Source organism: Nicotiana attenuata, chromosome 1, assembly GCF_001879085.1.
Source record: "Nicotiana attenuata strain UT chromosome 1, NIATTr2, whole genome shotgun sequence".
NCBI classification, from domain to species: Eukaryota; Viridiplantae; Streptophyta; class Magnoliopsida; order Solanales; family Solanaceae; genus Nicotiana; species Nicotiana attenuata.
This window is the reverse complement of record NC_031989.1, coordinates 51,772,184-51,793,773: the sequence shown is the minus strand read 5'-3', so window position 1 is coordinate 51,793,773 and position 21,590 is coordinate 51,772,184. Positions and strand designations below refer to the sequence as shown.

At 32.7% G+C, this 21,590-nt stretch overlaps 2 protein-coding genes across 2 annotated transcripts; both read right to left on the bottom strand.

The window, feature by feature from the left end:
• On the bottom strand, nucleotides 492-1,410 carry LOC109226525 (serpin-ZX-like). Its single transcript, XM_019391304.1, has one exon. It carries the CDS (start codon nucleotides 1,121-1,123, stop codon nucleotides 590-592), a length of 534 nt encoding a protein of 177 aa, XP_019246849.1. The 5' UTR covers nucleotides 1,124-1,410; the 3' UTR covers nucleotides 492-589.
• LOC109235964 lies at nucleotides 11,715-12,937 on the bottom strand. Its single transcript, XM_019402205.1, has 2 exons — nucleotides 12,038-12,937; nucleotides 11,715-11,930 (listed from the first exon to the last, which is right to left on the bottom strand). The coding sequence occupies exons 1-2, from the start codon at nucleotides 12,935-12,937 to the stop codon at nucleotides 11,715-11,717; spliced, it is 1,116 nt and encodes a 371-aa protein (XP_019257750.1).

The following is a 21,590-nucleotide window of genomic DNA, read 5'->3' as shown; positions in this document are numbered from 1 at the left end:
ATTACAATGGCAACACCCATCGGTAAAAATGGTGTTTCCATAGCAAACAAAACAAATACAACCTAGAAACCAAAAAATGGTGATAAGGTTTTAGAGTAAGGAGAAATAGTGGTAAAGAAAAACAAAGATGATGAAAAAAGTGGGTCTTCAAAGAAAGAGAAGAATGGAAGTATGGTGGTGGCTCTGGTTTTCTTGTGAAAGAGAAAGACACGAGGAAAGAGAAATTGGTCAAGAAAAATTTAACTATTTTTTTAAAAAAATTATTAACACGTGTCACAATGTTATTGATGCTTGACATTACACATATTCTGAAAAATTGGTCGAGAAAAAAGTAGTGTGTACTAGACACAATTTTAAAAGGTTGCGTGTGTAATATGATATTCGTCCTAAAAAAGCGTGTAACAGGGATTTGGGGTATAGGTTAGGTGGCTAGTTATGTATTTTGCCTAAAAATAAAATACTAGTTGGCATCCCCTATACAATGAAATTAATGCTTAAAACAGTAAAGCAGTTAGAGAATCATCTCCGATAGAGAAAACTTTAGTCTACCAACAAGCATCCTAAAACAGCAAAGACGAACTCTACTGAACTACCTAATCAACGGTAGGAGTATTAAAAAACTAACCTTTGACGCAAAATCAACGGAAAGAGAAGTAGCCTTGTAAACATTGTCCACAATCTGTGTGAAAGATGGCTTCAAACTCGCACGCTGATCGACCCAGACGCTGTTAGCGGCAGACAAACGAGGGCCACCATTGGGGGTACCATCAAGAAGGACATAGTCGACGAGCTGAGAAGAGAGATAGTTGATTTCATCAGTAGAATTGGATTTGAGGAAAGAGAGAAGCTCGTCACGGCTCGGACCAGCTGAACCCGCCGTCATGAGACCCAACACTACTTGCATCAACAACGGAGAGAAGATCATGTTACTTTCCCCTTTGTGAACCGCCGTTGGGACAACACGATTGGCTAAGGTTAAGAATGCATCTGTTTGTTTCCAGGTCGATCCTCGAAGGACCTTTGCTACGGACTGATGGCCTTCAAAATTGCTGAAGAATACATGCCTTGCAAGCTTCAAAGAGACATCCCTATGCTGCTGAAACAGATTCCGGAGGTGAAACATATTCGGATGAGTGAATTGCAACGATATGGGAGGAAGAATTGGGTGACCTATGAAGTAGCGAAGAAACCCTGGGGTCGTTTGGTTATCGGTTAGAGTTATGCAGGTATTAGTTATACATGTATTAGTTATGCAGGTATTAGTTATGTATGTATTAGTTATGCAGGAATAAGTAATGCAGGTATTAGTTATGCAGGGATAAGTTATGCAAGGTTGAATTATGTTGGGATTAATTATGCATGGATTAATTATGCGGGGATTAGTTATGCGGTAGTTATATAAGGATTAGTAATATAAATATAATATGAGTGTTATTTATTATTAGCTTACTTTATTTTTATTAAAATTGTTAGTATAGTTTAAATATATTTTTTTAAACAAAAAAATACAAGTTTGAATAAAGGGTATTCTTGTCATTTTGTGTTTTAATACAAGTATTACTAATTATGTATAAGTTATTCCACCTTCTACCTTGCATAAATAATACATAGATTCCCTCATAACTTATACATGTTTAGTTATGCGGAAAAGAAAATACATGAACCAAACATTGTATTAGCAATGCTATATTTTATGTGAAAAAGAGGAAAAAACAACCAAACATTGTATAACTTATGCTAGCTTCTACGTGGAGATTATTCTTCCCCCTTCTTTTAACCAAACAATGTATAAAGTTATCCTACATTTAATACATAGATAACTCCTCTCTAACCGGCTACCAAACGACCCCTAAGAGGTAGTTTTGCACAAATAATGCGGAATAAAGGTGTATAAATAATGCATGATCAATAATATATGGGTCATTAATTCAAGTATTAGTTAGCAAATATTATTTTTTAGTAGTAATGTATGGGTTAATAATTCAAGCATTTGTTATGCAGATATTTTTTTTTTATTTATTGTTTGGTGAGGTGTATTAAAATTATAATGCATTTCATAATTTTTAAGAAAAATAGTTGTTTATAAAAATGCGATACAAGCATTAGTTATACAACTATTATTTCTTAATACATTAAATCATTTTTAAGAAAAATAATTGTTTACAAAAATGCCCTCTATATTCTCTGGTTTTAAGGGACTTTAAGAATAATTTTGTCTTTAACCATACTAATGCATGTATTAATAACTTTGGTATTACTAATGTCATGGTTTTCTATACATTACTTATACATTGAATAATACCAAGTATGATGTATAACTAATAAAAGTATTAGTTATACAAGTATTAATTATACGCAAGTTGAAAAAATATACCAAATAATATATGAATAATACATAAAACTAATGCTTACATTATTTTTTCTAATAACTCCGGCCACACGATTCCTAATTCTTTTTCTTAGTTTTTTTATTATTATATTTTAGATAGATTCAGGCCCACTATTATTTATAGGAAAATTTTCATAAGGCACTATCTTTTAGTAGTAATTAGTCATCTATAAATACCATTTGCTATATTACGGGTTATAGATACCTTTTCTGTGGTTATAAGATGTATTTGATGTATTTAAGTTATTGTATTCATGAGTACAGTAGCAAAAATAGGCGTGAATCAGGGAAGTCCAGCTAATCAGTTGTTGCATTCGAGTGTATTCGATTGTATTCTTGGAGTGAAACATGGGATTACAGTTGGACTGATTATTATATTCAACTGTATTCACAACGTGAAATAGGGGATTACACTGTTTTAAAACGAAAAGTGAATCAATAAACATAATACACTCCTAATATAACTCAACAAACTCAATTATAACACACAAATTTAGTATTTTCAGTTATAAAAAAAGATTCTCAAGCGAAAAATACCCAAAAAAATATAGCAATCTTCAAAGAAATTATATAATACATCTTAATACATAAATTATATTAATTAAAAAACATATGAATACATTCATGGCATATAGCGAGACAATAAATACAATGAAATACATAGAATACAGCGGGATACATTGATATATAATGGAAAAAGAAAGACATTGAATACAATGAAATACATGAAATACAATGAGATACATTGAATTACAACGAAAAAAAGGACAATGAATACAATGAAATACATGAAAATACATTAAAATATATTAAGAGAAAATCAAGTTGCTCAGCCCCAAACTCCGTCGTCTTTGTTCAAGAACAATCCCTAATTTTCGGCGAATCCGCCGTTCACCGGTAGTGAAAACGCGCCGTCTTGATCCGACGATGGTGTCGGAGCCGAGGTCACTTCCTGGCCAAAAGCAACCGTCGATAAATAAGGTGTTAACCTTTGCTATAGAAACTAAAAATTCCTTATTTATACCATCAAGTCCAGAAGTTAGTCTTCTGCATTTAGGCCACGCGTTAAAATTCCAATTTATCGAACCGGCTCAGCTCTATTTACGTGTACGGTTGGGATACGTGAGATATGTGCCTGCAGCGTGTGAGAAGAAATGAAGTGCATGTGCCTACCAAACAATTTTTATAGAGTTTGCACAGTACAAAATTGGGAGAAATTCAAAATAATAGTGGTCATTCAAAAATAGCCACAATTTTAAAAGTAATTAAAATTTAGTCATTTTTTATATAAAAATAAATCTAAACGAAAATATTATTTAAAATACGGAAAGATACTCCAATATATTATACTACAACTTTTCACGTGTTGGAGTTCCAGCATAATATGCTGGAAATTTATACACAGGTGCACCGATCTCCAGTATATTATGCTAGAACTTTCCGTGTTGCAGCAAAATAACGAATATTTTTCAATAACTTTGCAAACGCTGATTATTTTTAAATGATCAGTCCGAAAACTTAGAAGCCAATGCTATTTTTACTACCAAATTTCCTTTATCCGAAGGGTTTTGCTAACATAGGTAGTTAGCAATCTCCCCATTTTCCATTTTTTCCCTATAATGCCCTTAACATAATATTGAAACACATTAAAAGGGAGGCTTTTGGGTCTTTTCACAAGAATTAAAACCTAGCATCATTTGGTACCCCAATTCTTTCTCCCCGCCCATCTCTTCCCTGCCACACTCTCAGGATTTAAGTCTGAACTTCAATTTCAAGATTAGTCAATCGTGGTCTCGGTCTATATTAACTAAACAATATGTTTAGCTTTTGGTACCCACAGTTTGTCTAATAAAAATTCAACTCAACTTATCTTCTCTCTCCATCTATCTCCCAAACCTCTCCTGCCCTTTTCTACGAACGCAAAAACTCTTAAAAGCATAATAATGGAAAGGGACAAAGCTAAGACATCAATGAAGTCACTGAAATCTAACTCTAGACAATGTAATATTCTTCGGGAGTAAGGAACCGAGATGTTTCTGGCCGAATACTAACATTTAAGGTAGATTTCGACTTTATATTGGATCTTACAGCAAAGAGAAAGTTTTTTGAAAAAATGGAGAGGAGAGAGGTCAGAGGAGAGGCCAACTCAGAGAAGAAGACGATGCCACAAATGGAAAGGAGGAGAAGCAGATTTAGTTTTTTCTCTAAAAAGATGAAAAGATGAACTTTTACTAATATTGAAATTTTTAACAAAATTTTAAAAATAGGTTGTGAAGAGCTAACTTAAAACTTCCTAGTTCTTTCGGTATGGTTTAACAAAGGAAAGGATAAAGAAAAATAATTTATTTATTTATTCCTTCACATAAAGCCAGATCTCACTTGTGGAATTATATTAGTATGTTGTTGTTGTATTCCTTGGCATAAAGGATTCATAGTTTTCTTTATTAGTTGTTTGGTACAAGTGCAAAGGGAGTAATAGAAGTGTGCTTTTTCATCTTTATCTAATTTAAAATTGATATAAAGATTTTAAGTGAATATATATAGGAATTCTTCTACTTTACTTGTCTTTAGCTTCCCAAGAAAAAATAACTCTTTAAATAGGTATTATCCTTCTTCCTTTTTTCACCTAAAAAAATTGTTCTTTTAATAAAAACTAGTATTAGTATCCCACGCGATGCGGGGACATAAAACATATCAAATTATGATTTGAGTTATTTAAATTATGTGCAAATAACCTTAAAATAAACCTTCTATTTATAAATTATAAATTAAAATTTGATATTAATTAAGAAGCAGAACATGAAACCATTTTTCAAATCTCATAATGGATAATTTATTTTTTTTTTCTATATCTGTAATAACTCAACCCCTTGATTTTGACACTTGTATTATATTTTACGGTCAATATTAAAGAATCTATACATGTAACATTGTGATCTGTCTTGTTTGAGCACACTAAATTATATTATTTTAATAAAATTCTTACTACCACTTTATTTTTCATCTCAAATTCAAATATCCTTATCCTTCTACATTTTTAGATATAATTTTTTTCTCTTTTTTGTTCCTTGCTTATTGTTTTTGCATTATTTATTACTTAATATTGTGATACTATAATGTGATCTTTTATTAATCTTATTTATTACCATTTTAGTAATCATCAATAAATGAAAAAAATTTATTCTTGAAATTTAATGTATTTTTACACTATTATCCACTTACTTGGATCTCTTTCATCATTTAAATGTATTAATCATATTTTTGACTACTATTTAATAATTTAATTTATTTATTTTTAATAAATTTAAAAAATATAAGTATACTCGCACTATCTCTATTTTTCTCTTTATACATAATTTCTTTACCTATACTCAAAATAAACAGAATTTCAATTTTCTATTCAATTAAAAATTCAAAATGAAGTATGATACTTTTCTTATAGTTGATAGTTCTCTATCGGGAACATGCATATCACATTTTGTTTTAAAATATAACGATGAATTAGTCTAAAATATATATATATATATATATATATATNTTTAAAATATAACGTTGAATAAGTCTAAAAATTAATATATATATATATATATATATATATATATATATATATATATATATATATATATATATATTATATTATATAGAAAATTAATAAGTTCTTTTATAATGTTTCAAATCTATTGAATTTTCTTATAATTTCTTTTTGTATTACGTGCATTTATTTTGTAATCTACTGATACAAATTTGGCTTTTAAGAACTTTCTAATCTCGAATTCAAATAGTCTTTCCCTTTCATTTCTAATAGTTAATTTTTAATAATTTAACATAATTTTTCTATTTATTTTAATCTAATATATAATCTTATTACGTTATGTGACTTTTCATTAACTTGTAACTTTATTTAATATCATTATCAACTACTATTCTTTAATATAATATAGATAAATATATTTTTAATCATAAAATTAATATTTATTTTTTTTAAAAAAATATTGCTTGAAAATTTTAGATATTTAATTTTTAATGATATTTTAAGTATTGTATATTTACTTTATTTTATTTTATAAACGTATGATTATAAATATCCATTTATTATCTCTAATTTATTTTTATATTCAATATTTTTAGTTTTTGATTTTATCTATTAGACTTGAGTTACGTGAACTTATCCATATTATGACTTTTCTTATCATAATATAAAAACTTTCTCATCTCAAATTTAAATTAGTTTTTACCCTTTTTCTCTATGATAAAAAATCTAAATTGTTACTATTTTCTCTATTTATTATTTATTTTTGATATTATATTATTCAATTCCTAATATTATCATTGTCATGTGGATTCTTATTATCGTGTTTGAAGTTAATATGTATTCTACCTAATATAATATAAATAAAAATTAAATAACTTTTTCATCTCAAATTCAAATAATTTTTATCATTCTATTTTTAAATTGGACCGTATTTTCAAAAATTTATGTTATGCTTTCAAACTTAAATTAACAGCACTCAATTCAAATATTAATCATACAAAAATATTTTCTTAATTATTTGAACACATTATATCTAAACGTTATAATATTTTATGCATAAAATAGTTTTTACCGTAATATTTAATTACTCTATTAATGTGACTTTATTATTCTTGTTATTAAAATAGTTTTTACTGATTATTTAATTTTTTTCTTAACTTATAAATAATTTGTATACTTTATGTAAGATCTTATTTTGCTGCTTGAATTTTTTTAATTTTAAACTCAATAAATCTTTAACATCTTAAGTAAATTTTAGTTTTATTTTATATTTTAACTTACTCCAAAATATAAATAGTCATAGGTTATCTAAATTTATGTATTTTTATATTTTTTATATTTTTTATTATATTTTATCCCCATATTTCTTGCTAACATAGAAGAAAATATATGATTGGATCAATATAGATATAAATATAGATACAGATATAGATATAGATATAAATATAGATATATAAATAGATTTTTCTAAGATCTATTTAGATTATGTATAAGATTCATTTAAACAACTTCCATTAAATATGTTTCCATTTATAATTCAAATTTTTAATGTTGTTTTAAACTTGCCAAGTGGCTTCATTTTAGCTTGCCACTTGGCTTAACCGCATGCTTCACTACTCTCCTTTTAATATAATAGAGAAGATTTATTTTAAGCAAATACTGATTTTAGTTATATCTTTTAATTTTAAAGTCTTGATTTGGGATTAGATTAATTCTTTATTAATAGCAATCAAAATTTATTCGCAAAGAATAGCTTTTTAGTAAGTTCTTGATATTTCACTTGTCTATTCTCGAAGACAATTTATCCATATTTTCACAAAAGGTCTTTCCTCCCTTTAAGTGATAAGATCAAGGAGAAGAAAATGTCTGCTTACAGTGAAGTTATTTTGTTGACCAAAGAAACAAAATATTTTTTCATAAATTAAAAAAACATATTCTAAACAAAGAAAGCCCATTGTTGTTTGGGTAAAAACTAAACTAATCAAACACAAATTATTTTTAAAAATTCTTAAAAATTTCCCCATTAAAATAATTTTCAAAAAGGTGGCGAAATACTAATAACTCTAATTATGTCAAAATGGTAATTCGGAAAGTGAAACAAACATCAGCATAAGTTAATTTCAGATAATTGTTCATCCTTGTTCTTAAAAGTTTCAAACATCTTCAAAAATATTTTCAAACAGTAATGTATGGAACGAAAATTATCGTGTATTTTTGGTAGTCATGTTAATTTCGAAATATTGAGCACCTAGTTTTTTTTTTTTTTTTTTTGGGTCGAAATTAGAACTTTTATTCCAACCTTTGTTTCAAAGTTACACCATCTGCTCTCTATGGACTCTTGAGCAAATCTCAAAATAAAAACAAATTATAAACAAAACCTATACAACTCTTCTGTTGCTATTCTTATTACAAACATATATACTATCCTATACACAGCTAGGATAGTTGTTTAACCGTTCCAGTAATGGCTTCCATTTTGGCTTCATTTGTCCAGTTACATAAATTTGGACAGCAATATCTTTTGCTCTGTCTTGTACTGCCTTCTTGCATTGTTGAAATCTTCTATTGTTTCTTTCCATCCATATGTTGTACATCACAGCAGCAAACACAACTCCTAGTAAAGCTCTCTTTGGGTTTCTATTGCTGACATTCTTGATTAGCCAATTTACTTCTTCTTCCCAGCCTTGAATTCTTCTGTGATACCCCAACCATGTTAACATACTTTCCCATAGTTTCTTTGAGTATGAACACTCAAAGAATAAGTGTTCATGAGTCTCAGTCATATCTTTTTCACACAGGTCACATCCCTGTTCAACCTGAATTCCCCATTTCATCAATCTATCCACTGTTGCCAGTCTTCTATGCATTGCCATCCACATTATGAACTGTTGCTTTGGCAGACTACCATTGATCATTGTTACAACTTTCCACCTCACTTTAGGCCATTCTAGAGAGCTTTTTTATATATGCTGTTTTGATGCTGAATTTCCCATTCTTCACACAGGCCTGCATTCTCTGCATATCATTTGCCCACCATTCCCTTGCATTGTATATTTTCCTTACAAGCCAACTAGGTTGTTTAGGAACTTCCATACTTGCTATATCTTGCCTCTTTATGTATTAACCATGTATCCACTTTATCCAGAGTTTATCCTTCTTGTTCACTATTGCCCATAACAACTTTGTTATTGCTGCCTTGTTCCATGTTTCATAATTGATTATGTTTAGTCCTCCTGCTGCTTTTGGCTTACACAAAGTCTCCCAAGATATAGGATTTCTCTGAGTGTTCTTATTGCTTCCAGTCCATAAATACCTCCTGCATATGCTATCTACCATTTTAACAATCTTGTTAGGGATGAGGAATACTTGAGCCCAATAAGTCTGCATTTCAAACAAAACACTCTTGATAAGCTGTAATCTGCCTGCATATGAAAGGAACTTGGAGGTCCAGCTTCTAATTTTGTCCACAATTCTTTCCACCAGGGGCATACATTGTTGTATGCTGATCTTTTTTGCAGCCAATGGAACTCCCAAGGATTTGAATGGTAAGGTCCCTTCTGATAATTGCAATTCAGCTAACATCTTGTCTTTGAATTCCCTTTTAACTCCTGCTATATATAATGAACTTTTGTCCATATTAGCATGCAGTCCTGAAACCTCAGAGAATTGTTGGAAACATCTGATCAGCATCTTCATTGATATTTCATCAGCCCTGCAACACATAAGAAGGTCATCTGCAAAGCAGATGTGGACAATCTGGAGTTTGCTGCATTTAGGATGAAAATTGAAGTCTGGTGTCTTTGTCAGAGCTTTCAGAGATCTGTTGAGATATTCCATGGCTAGAACAAACAGGTAAACATGGGATCCCCTTGTCGTAAGCCTTTTCTTGCTTCAAACTTTTCAGTTAGACTTCCATTCAGCAATAATGAGTAGCTTACTGTACTAACACATGTCATAATCAATTCCACTAGCTTAAATGGAACACCAAATTCCAATAATACTGCTCTCAAGAATCCCCATTCCACAGAATCGTAGGCTTTTCTAATGTCCACCTTTATCATACACCTAGGTGACACATTCTTCTGAGAATATCCTTTGATTAGTTCATGTGCCATTATCACATTATCTAGTATATTTCTCCCTTCAATAAAAGCAGACTGAGTAGGTCCAACCAGGTAATCCACCACCATTTTCAGTTTATTTGTTAAGAGTTTAGCTATGATCTTGTATACTGTTGAGCAACAAGCAATAGGCCTAAATTCCTTAACAAGACTGGGATTTTTGACCTTTGGAATCAATGTGAAAGTAGTGCAATTAACCTCCTTCATTAGCTTTCCTTTCTGAAAGAAATTCTGCACAGCATCTGTAACTTCTTGCCCTATGATTGACCAGTACTCCTTGAAAAATTCTGCAGGATACCCATCAATGCCTGGTGCCTTGTCATTAGGCAGGTTCCTCACTATTTGGCTTATTTCCTCACTAGTAATTGGAGCTAACAGTTGCTGTTGTTGAATCACTGTTAAGCATGGCCCATCTCTTGCTATATTTAGATCAATCCCTGGCATTTGGTCTGCTGCTTTCCCCATCAACTGCTTGAAGAACTGGATGAACTCCTGTTGAATCAGCTTTGGTTCTGTGATCTTCACCTGAGCATCATTGTAAATGCAGCTAACTTTGTTTCTTGCTTGTCTAGCTCGCATACAAGCATGAAAGTACTTTGTATTTTGGTCTCCTACTTGGATCCATGTAGCTCTTGATTTCTGCCTTAGTATTTGTTCTTGGACTGCTTCCCACTTCTCAATATCTGCTAAGCATTTTCTTTCATCATCTATCAGTCCTGCATTAAAATAATCTTCATTCAATTTTCCTTGGATCTGATTCAGGTCTTCTCTCATCTTGTTTAGCTTTTTGTCCACTGATGAATGCTCATTTTGTATACTTCTAGCCTCTTTCTCAATCTGCTTCAATTTTCTCCATACAGTGCTCATAGCATCTCCTCCACTTCTTTTTTTTCCATATTCTTTGCACAATCTCCTTGTATTCTGCTTGCTTCATTACTGTAGTTAACAATCTATAAGGTCTGTTAACTTTCATTTTCTGCACCTCAGTACTGATCAATATTGGTGTATGGTCTGAACATCCTGGAAGCATGTAGTGAGCCTCAATACCAGTGTATAGGTTGAACCATTCAGCATTCCCAAAGGCCCAATCTATATGACTGTATATCCCGATTTCAGCATCTCTTTTGTTACACCATGTGAAGTTACCTCCTCTTTTGGTAATTTGCCCCACTCCTATATCTTCAATACAATTTTGGAAGTCTACTACTTCAGCTTGCTGTGCAGGATTACCATTTATTCTATCATCAACATTGAGTACACTATTGAAATCTCCTATTATAAGCCAAGTATCATTCAATTGTATATTTTTTAGGTTTCCCCATAGTGATTTTCTATGCTGAACAGTATGCAATCCATAAACATATGTAGCAAGTGAATGCAAAGTTCTTATCTTGTACATAACAATGAATCAACTGCTCTGTCTTCTTCAGTACTGTGACATTGACATTGACTTCCTTCCACATTAACCATATTCTACCATTTGGTGCATATTCATAATTGTCTTCAATTTTCCATTCATTCCCTATTTTCCTTTGGATATCCTTTGCATTCTGCTTTTTGACTCTTGTTTCAAGGTAAGCTATCATATCCACTTTGTTTTACAGCAAGAATTTTCTCACTTCTCGCTGCTTGTGGGACTTATTCAGTCCTCTCACATTCTAAGATATGATGATCATGGTGTCTGAGCATTAGGAGTGCTGTTTAGGCTCCTTTGTCCTGCTTCATCATTTCTAGTTTCTTCCTGCATAGTCTTTTCAGGTGGCTTCTCTTTTATCATCAATGGTGCAAACCTATTCCTACTTGCTAGTTCCTCATAATTGATCTCCTTATGCTTCAAATTTTGTGTGTTCATCTTCTGCTTGCCTTTATTTTGTTCCTGTTTCACTTCCTGTTCAGGTGTATCTGTTTGCTATTCCTTTGCTTCCTTTGCCTTCCATATCATTTCCTCTTCTTTCTTCTTCTTTTCTGTTTGGCTTCTTCTTTCTGTTCCTCCACCTGTTGACATTTTCCTTTATCATGCCCAAAGTTGTTGCACTCTAGGCAGAATTTTGGTTTCCACTCAAATTCCACCATTTGAATCCAACTTTTTTGACCGGGGATTTCAATGTGGACTTCCTCTGGTAAAGGCTGTGTGATATCCATGTCAACTAGTACTCTAGCATATGAGATCCTCTCACATTCCGCAGTTAATCTATCAGTACAAATTGGCTTACCTAGAAGGCTAGCAATCCTTCCTAGGTTTTCCTCAGTCCAACATTGAATAGGCAGACCTGGAAAATTGACCCACAGTGGAACAATTCTCATGGATTCTTCTTTGATCTGGAAATTTGGATCCCATTCTTTTAGAATCATAGGCCTATTGTTAGTTGTATACGGTCCCTGCTGCATTACCATCTCTTTGTCCTCCATAGATTCGAATTTAAAAATGAAATAGCCATCATCATGCATCAAAACTGTTGGAGTTGTAACAAAATTCCATACACCATATACAAACTTTAACATATCTTTAAATGATGGATTTCCACCCAATACATACCCTATTAAAGCTGTCTTCCATTTTTGAACTTGCAATTCTATCTCCTTGGTGTTTAGTTTTGCTGTTTTCACGCCATCCTTCACCATCGGTGGGTAGAATTTTAATTGCATGCCCTGTGTTTGTGTTCTGTTCCCTTTTACTACTTCCGCCATAGTCTGCTTTTGAGATCCAATTGAGTATGTCAATTTCCTTACTGCTGTAAACATCGTTGCTTCCTCCGGTTGCATGGTCGTATTATCTACTTCTGGTGGAGCTTGCATTACCGTCGGAGCACTTCCCATGCCAGGGAGCCAATATAATAGTTGCATCGGTGCTAGTTTTTGTGGTATTCCACTTTCCGGCGTAATTACTCTTGTCATCTTAGTGAATTCAGTAGGATTTTGTAGAAATTCCATAAGATTTGTAGCAAAGGAGTAGAAGTAGGTCGTTAATGGCGTCTGTAAGCTGCCTTGCTTCACAATCGCCAGACGTTCTCTCTCTAGTACCTAGTTTCTTACTCCTTGTTCTAATGCTATTTGTGGTGCTAATTTTCTGCTCATTTTTCTTGTCTTCCCTTTCTTTTCTTTTTCTTTTCTTTTTTTTCTTTTTTTCTTTTTTTCCTTTCTTCTGACTTTTCCTTACCCATCACTTATTCAACAAAAACTAAAAATCATTACTCTAGATATAGGGATAATCCCTTTCCCTCCAAGAATCGGACCAACATCTTTAAAAAAATTCATTATCTCACGAAATTCATCTATACCAATCACATTTTTTTACCACCTTCTTCCATATATAGAAGACACATAAAAGAAACAAAAAATAAGAGAAAAAAGAGTAGAATATAAAACTATAGAGAGGACAATATTGTTGCGGAAGCCAAATGTATATAGTGTGAATGAGTCACAACTACTATACCAAAAATTATGACAGCCACTAAATAATAAATAAGACAATAAAACAACAATAAAAAGGAACACCAGAATTTACGAGGTTCGGCCAATTTTGCCTACTTCCTCGGACACAACCAATATTTTATTCCACTTCAAAAATACAAGTGAAATAATACTAAAGAGAGAAGATACAAATGCCTTAAGAAGATGAGAAGGCAAATGAGAGGTGTGTTTAAATCCTAAACATTAGGCCTTCTTTTATAGGGAGAAATTCTCCCCCAAATGAAGTCCCCCACCAATGTGGGATGAACCTTTGACATATTCTACAAATCTCCACCTTGGAAAAATTCCACATCTTCAATTTTCTCTTAATAACAAATTTTGGTTGTGCTTCATCTTCAACCTTCAGTGTTCAACAATGTTGATCAAATCCAAACAATGTTGAAACTTGACCGCAGTCACCACTTTTGTCAGCATATCAGCAGGATTCTCTGTAGTATGAATTTTCTTCACTGTGACTCCACCTTCTTCTATGATTTCTCCTACGAAATGATACCGAACATCAATGTGCTTCGTCCTTGCATGATAAACTTGGTTCTTCACTAATTGAATAGCACTTTGACTATCACAAAAAATTATGATACTTTTTTGTTCAACACCAAACTCTTTTAGCAACCCCTAAAGCCAAATTGCCTCTTTCACAGCCTCTGTAATAGCCATGTACTCCGCCTCTGTTGTAGACAAAGCAACTGTTAACTGCAGAGTAGACTTCCAACTAACTGGTGCCTTTGCAAAAGTAAACACATAACCAAAAGTTGATCTTCGTTTGTCCAGATCACCCGCAAAATCTAAGTCACAATATCCAACTACAGACTGATTGCATTCCTGCTCAAAATCTAACCCAACATCTACAATATTATGAATATATCGTAGAATCCACTTCACAGCTTGCCAATGCTCCTTTCCTGGATTATGCATTTATCTGCTAATAACTCCTACAGCTTGTGAAATGTCAGGTCTCGTACAGACCATTGCATACATCAAGCTACCAACAGCATTTGTGTATGGTACCTTTGACATATACTCTCGTTCAGCTTCATCTTTTGGCGACATAGTAGTACTTAGCTTAAAATAGGGAGCAAATGGAGTACTAGCCGGCTTAGTCTTTTCATCTATGCCAAAACGTTGTAGTACTCTCTTCAAATATTCTTTTTGAGATAAATAGAGTTTCTTTGAACGTCTATCTCTTATTATCTCCATGCCAAGAATTTTCTTTGCCTCACCCAGATCCTTCATTTCGAACTCCTTCTTTAGTTGAATCTTCAACTTATCAATTTCTTCTGAATTCTTGGAAGCTATCAACATATCATCAACATATAGAAGAAGATAAATAAAGGAACCATCTTTAAACTTGCACAAATACACACAATGATCGTATTTGCTTCTCTTGTACCCTTGCCGCAACATAAACTTGTCAAATTGCTTGTACCATTGTCTAGAAGATTGTTTCAATCCATACAACGATTTTTCAAGATTGCACACCATGTTTTCCTTTCCAGCAACTTTGAATCCTTCTGGCTGAGTCATGTAGATTTCCTCCTCCAAGTTTCCATGTAAAAACGCAGTTTTTACATCCATCTGAACTAGTTCCAAATCCAACTGTGTTACCAAAGCCAACATAATTCTAATAGAGGAATGTTTTACAACTGGAGAAAATACTTCACTGTAATCAATTCCCTCCTTTTGAGCATATCCTTTGGCCACCAATCTTGCTTTGTAGCGAACATCTTCTTGGTTAGGAAATCCTTATTTCTTTGCAAATACTCATTTGCACCCAATTGCTTTCTTTCCCTTCGGGAGATTGGCCAATCTCCATGTATGATTCTGATGAAGGGACTGTATTTCATCATTCATGGAAATCCTCCACTTATCTTCTTCTGAACTTTGGACTGCGTCTTTATAAGTGGTAGGAACATCATCAGCTACAATTGAGGTTGCACAAGCAACTGCCTCTATGAGACGAACATGTTTCGTTATTGTCCTTTTTAGCCTGCTGGTTGCTATTGATTCAAGTTGTTGTTGAGGTTCTTGAGTTGGAACCTCCCTCTCAAGTGGCTCTTCTTCCAGAGGATAATCATCATTTGTTTCCTCCTCTGCTTCTTGTGTAAGAAAAATAAATTTTCCCTCAAACTCCACCTGCTTAGAAGCACCATCATCTTGTTTGGTATCTTTATTTGTTACCTTATTTACCACAGCAGATTGATCGAAGGTAACATCCCTGCTGAATATTACTTTCTTTATCGTAGGACACCATAAGCGATATCCTTTGACTCCAGAAGTAATCCCCATAAAATAGCCTTCTTTGCCGTTGGATCCAATTTTGACTCTGTCACATGATAATATGCAGTTGAGCCAAGCACGTGCAAAGAGTTATAATCTACATCAGGCTTTCCATACCATTTTTCAAATGGTGTCTTGCAATCAATAGCAGCAGCTGGTAGACGATTAATGAGGTGGCATGCATATGTAATTGCCTCAGCCCAAAATTCTTTGCCCAAGCCAGCATTGGACAACATACACCGTACCTTCTCCAGCAAGGTCCGATTCATACGTTCTGCCACTCCATTCTGTTGTGGTGTATGTCTGACAGTGAAGTGTCGGATGATGCCATCATTTTCACAGACCTTATTGAAATGATCATTTTTGTATTCACCTCCATTGTCTGTGCGAATACACTTGACCTCCTGCCTGTTTGATTCTCCATTATCGTCTTCCATTTGAGAAAAATTCCCAACACTTCATCTTTCCTCTTCATTGTATACAGCTACACTCTTCGGGAAAAATCATCAACAAAGGTTGCAAAATAGTGTTTCCCACCCAATGAAGGTGTTTTGGAAGGACCCAAAACATCAGAGTGTACATAATCCAAAATACCTTTAGTATTAACCCTTGTCTGTTTTAGAAGGTGTTTTGGAAGGACCCCAAACATCCGAGTGTACATAATCCAAAATACCTTTAGTATTATGGATCGCTGTACCAAATTTAACCCTTGTCTGTTTCCCTTTGACACAATGCTCGCAAAACTCCAAGTTGCAAGCCTTTACTCTCTTTAACAATCCTTGATCTGATAGAGTTTTCAAAGATTTTCCTCCAGCATGTCCCAAGCGCATGGCCTGGTTGCTTCTGCCTCTTTTTTGTCACTGGATGTCACTGTCGCTATCCCAATAACTGTACTACCGCGATAACGGTACCTGTTATTGTTCTTCCGATTGGCCTTCATTACCACTAGTGCACCAGAGCATACTCTCATTACTCCATTTTCTGCAATGATTTTGAACCCTTTTGATTCTAGGGCTCCTACAGAGATGAGATTCTTCTTCAAATCCGGTACATATCGAACATCTATTAATGTTCTAATCATTTCATCATGGTTCCTTAATCGTATTGAACCAATACCATATGAGGTAAGAGGGCTGTTATCCGCTGTGTGGATGACTCCATATTCTCCTTCATGAAAATCCACAAACCAGTCCCTGTTGGGACACATATGATAGCTACAAGCCGAGTCCATCAACCATATGTCTGATGATGTTGATGACTCTGTTGTAACTAATGAGAAGTCTGAATCATCACAATCAGCTACATTTGAATCCATAATGGCCTTTCCATTGTTAATGTTTGGCCTTATTATTCAACTTCGGACAATCTTTCTTTAAGTGCCCCTTTTCTCGACAAAAGGCACATTCATCTTTGCTGGGTCTAGATCTTGACTTGGATCTTCCCTTCTTTGTCCTCATTTGATTTTGAGGACGACCCCTCACAACCAGTGCTTCTCCTTCTCCGCCCTTTTGCTTTTCTCCCTTTCTTTGTTCATAGCTGTACAAAGCCGAACAAACTTCTCTGAGAGAAACTTCGTCATTTCTATGGAGTAGAGTAGTTTCAAGGTGCTCGTACTCATCAGGAAGTGACCCCAACAACATCAAGGCCAAGTTACCATCATCAAAAGTTGCATCCAATATTTTGCAAATCTGTGACCAACAACAACAAACTGGTGATATGTTCATTCATTGTGGTACCAGGAACATAGGTGAAGCGAAACAGTCTCTTCTTCATGTACAATTTATTTTGACTGTTTTTCTTCAAAAATTTATCCTCTAGTGCTTTCCATAATTTACTTGCAGAAATTTCCTTTGTGTATGGATATTTCTGCTCTCTAGCAAGGTATGATCGAATGGTACCGCAAGCAACATGGTTGATAATTTTCCAATCTTCTTCTCCAATAACATCCGATTTCTTTTCTTCAATGGCAAGATCCAGCCCTTGTTGAAAAAGGACATCTAGAACCTCACCTTGCCACATTCCAAAATGTCCTGACCCGTCAAAAATTTCTACCGCAAATTTTGCATTTGACACAATTATTGTCATAAGCGAAGATGCCAATGATGACGTATTGTTGACACTTGATGTAGATTCTTCTTATTTATTGTCTCCCATCTTTGACACAAATATTATTTAATAGCTGACGACACAAATCAAGATTATTTCCTTTCTGGTGTGGAAGATCAGATTAAGCTGCAACCATAGAGCATACTCAGACAGAACCTTGACTCAGTTACCAAGATAAATCTTTTCTGATGCGGAAGATCAGACTATGCTGCAACCACAGAGCATACTTAGACAGTACCTTGGCTCTGATACCAATTATTGCGGAAGCCAAATGTGTATAGTGTGAATGAGTCACAACTACTATACCAAAAATTATGGCAGCCACCAAATAATAAATAAGACAATAAAACAATAATAAAAAGGAACACCAGAATTTCCGAGGTTCGGTCAATTTTGCCTACTTTTGACATATGCAACAAATATAATACTCCACTTCAATTCCATCAAATTTTTAAGTGAGTTTTCTTCTTGAACTCACTCATGATATTCTTGTTTTCAAGACGCCATTTTTTCAATGGTTTTCCCCTTAGTATTTATAAATAATCATTGAATGTTCCTGCACAATGAGATCATTGCAAAAAGAAAAATCTTACAAAATTATTTTCATTAAACTGATCGATGGTATGAATGTAAAATATTTTCATACCTCTTGAAAATCAAGTTAAAACCCCAAATTTCAAATGAAAAATTAAAAAATATTTTTCAAAAAAGTCAACAAATAGTAATCGATAGATTTAACGAAAATAAATAAATAAAAGTAACATTATCACATTCAACATAAAAAATATTTATTCAACAGAATAATATTTAAATAAGAAAAGATCCATCTTTTGGGTATATAGTACCTTTCGGTGAAACCATATTACACTTAATTCAATATCCAATGCTAACATAAACTTAATCAATGCACGTTGTGAGGCTATATTATATTATTAGAAATAGATGAGACTAGGGTTAATGATTAGAAAAACCTTTGTTGTCTCAAGGATCTTTGAAAGGGATAATGACAACCTCTTCAAAATTCTTCTTGTCAGTAGTGTTTGATAACTTGGCAAGAGGAGTTCTTTATAGTATTGATAGAATTAAAGAAACTCATTGCTTCCTTAATCCTGTTTCAGCAAATGTTCAAATTTTATTATCAATAGAAAAATAGTAATTATAGTATAAAATTAAATCTATGTACACCAACCAAAGAATGTCCCATTATGCAACTTATTTTCAATTTCACAGCAAATGCTAGGCAAATCAACATTTGTTATTAGGGAAGTATGGTTTTGCTTCTATTTTAAAATCATTGAATTTCATAAGCAGTTTCTAAAATAACACCAAGTCAAATTCCTGAATTAGACCTACTCGAAAAAAATTGTGAATTTAATAAAAAAATTAATAAAAATATGAGTAGAAAATGAATTCCGGGAGTGAAATTAACCAAAAAAAGAATTTTTTACCCTAGAAGAAATGCATTCAATGTTAAGGTAGATACCACTGACTGTACGATGCTCCTTGATGTTGATGAATGATGGCATATCACGGTTTAACAAAATTTAGCAAACACTCAGTAAGAATCAATTATGGAACTCAAAAGTATAAGCTTTTTAACAAAAACGTTGGCATATCTTTGCGTGGACTTGAATTCAACCTTGAGATCCTATAGCACCCCTTTAAGTGAAAATACGCTGGTAAATTTCCCAATGCACAATCTAAGCTAAATAGGACGGAACGTACCTGAATAACTCCTCGGCCGGATGGAAGTGGCAGAGGTAATGTATTAGAATCACAATGGCAGCATGATGCTTCTTATCTTTTTATCTCCTTGTTTTGATACGTTACAAGGCACATTAATACAAATTAATTAAAGGGAAGAGGAGAAGAACCATAACGTCTAGGAATTTAATATAGACTTTAGGCTTTTTATATAAGCTAAACTAATAGAATGGACAAGGAAAACAATCAAAAAAAGGAGAAAAAAGATAAATAAGATTCTCGGCTTTAGAGAGTGCCAAGTCATCTTTTCTATATATATATATACATATATATATATATATATATATTTCATCAACTTATTGCTAATTCATTCATAAAATTTCATTTTCGTCTTGCATTTAATGTTGCTGGTCACACTTAAAAATATGAAAGAAGATCTTTGTGTGTGATTCTTGGAGAGAAAGAATCTTATTTATTTGGGTTTTCATTTTTAAATGTACTTGACTAGTTTTTGTAAATCTATAATTAATGGCTAGAGGTTGGTAAGTTAGGACTTATTTGGACATTTCTGTAAGATTTCCTTTTTACTACTACTAAGTTGATAAATTAATTTTCTCAAAATATGAGTATTTTAAATTATATAAAAATAAAAGCAGGAAAGGAATTAAAACTTACAATAGTCATATTATCCACTTAAAAAATAGATAACCAATAAATTTAACTTTTACATTTGCAAAAACTCAAATTGGAGATTCCTCAAATTTTGAAGACTAAATAGCCTTTTCGGCCAAGCTTTTTTTGGGCAAAAAGTGCTTTTGGCTAAAAATTTAGGTGTTTGGCCAAGCTTTTGGAAGGAAAAAAAGTGTTTTTGAGGAGAAGCAGAAGCAGTTTTTGAGAAGCAGAAAAAAGTAGCTTCTCTCCAAAAGTACTTTTCTGAAAAGCACTTTTGAGAAAAATACACTTAGAAGCAGTTTTCAAAAGCTTGGCCAAACACTAATTACTGCTCAAAAGTGTTTTTTAAATTAATTAGCCAAATACAAACTGCTTATCACCAAAAGCACTTCTCAAAATAAGCTGATTTTAGAAGCTTGGCCAAACAGGCTATAAGAATCTTCCCAAAAGTATAGCATGTTTGGTCAAGCTTATCCAAAGGCCAAAAGTGCTTTGTTTTTTTCTCTTAACATAACGTGTTTGGCCAAGTTCTTTTTTTTTGTTGGAAAAAAAGTGCTTTTGGGAGGAAGCAAAAACAGTTTATGAGAAACAGAAAAAAAGTAGCTTCTTCCCAAAGCGTAAGCAAATTTGACTTTTCTTCTTACAAAAAATACCCTTAACAAGATATAGTATATAAAAAAATAATCGTTAAACCTAATACTTAGGATATTAATGTATAAGTATTTATTCTTATATTTAGGATAGTTCTCTAATATATAGTGACTTTAGGGGTGAATGCTTTTATATTTATTGAATGATTTTTAATATATTTAAATAATATTAAAGAATTATAGTACTTTCTAATTTTATTTTCATATATATATATATATATATATATATATATATATATATATATATATATATATATATATATAAAGGAGGGAAAAATAATGCTGACTTGGCACCTCTCTTTGCCCAACAAACCTATTTATCTTTTTTCTCAATTTTTTTGATTTTCCTTCTCTTTTCTTCCTTTACGTGCTAGATTAAAAAATACAAAAAAAACATTCTCAAATCTTAATCATATTTATCATATTGATTGAATCATTAATTAATTGTATCATTATAATTTTAGATGAGTTACGAACTTTTCACCTCCTAATTCACCGTAACATTTTCCTTTTCAATAAATTCATTTTTATAGATTTCATATACATGTTGTCAATCCTCATTTTTTAGGCCTGTTTCCAATTGGTTTCACATTTCCGGCGCTAACGGGGGCTTACAAGAGTACTATGTTAATAGATTATTGTTTTAGTTGTTTGGCTTCCTGTTATCG

Bases quoted from the DNA above. Each gene is read 5' to 3' on its own strand.
- LOC109226525 (XM_019391304.1), bottom strand. From the start codon at position 1,123: ATGTTTCACCTCCGGAATCTGTTTCAGCAGCATAGGGATGTCTCTTTG.
- LOC109235964 (XM_019402205.1), bottom strand. From the start codon at position 12,937: ATGACAAGAGTAATTACGCCGGAAAGTGGAATACCACAAAAACTAGCA. The intron at 11,931-12,037 runs GTGGAGGAACAG...ACACCTGAACAG, and splicing joins ATAAAGGAAAATGTCAACAG to GAAGTGAAACAGGAACAAAA.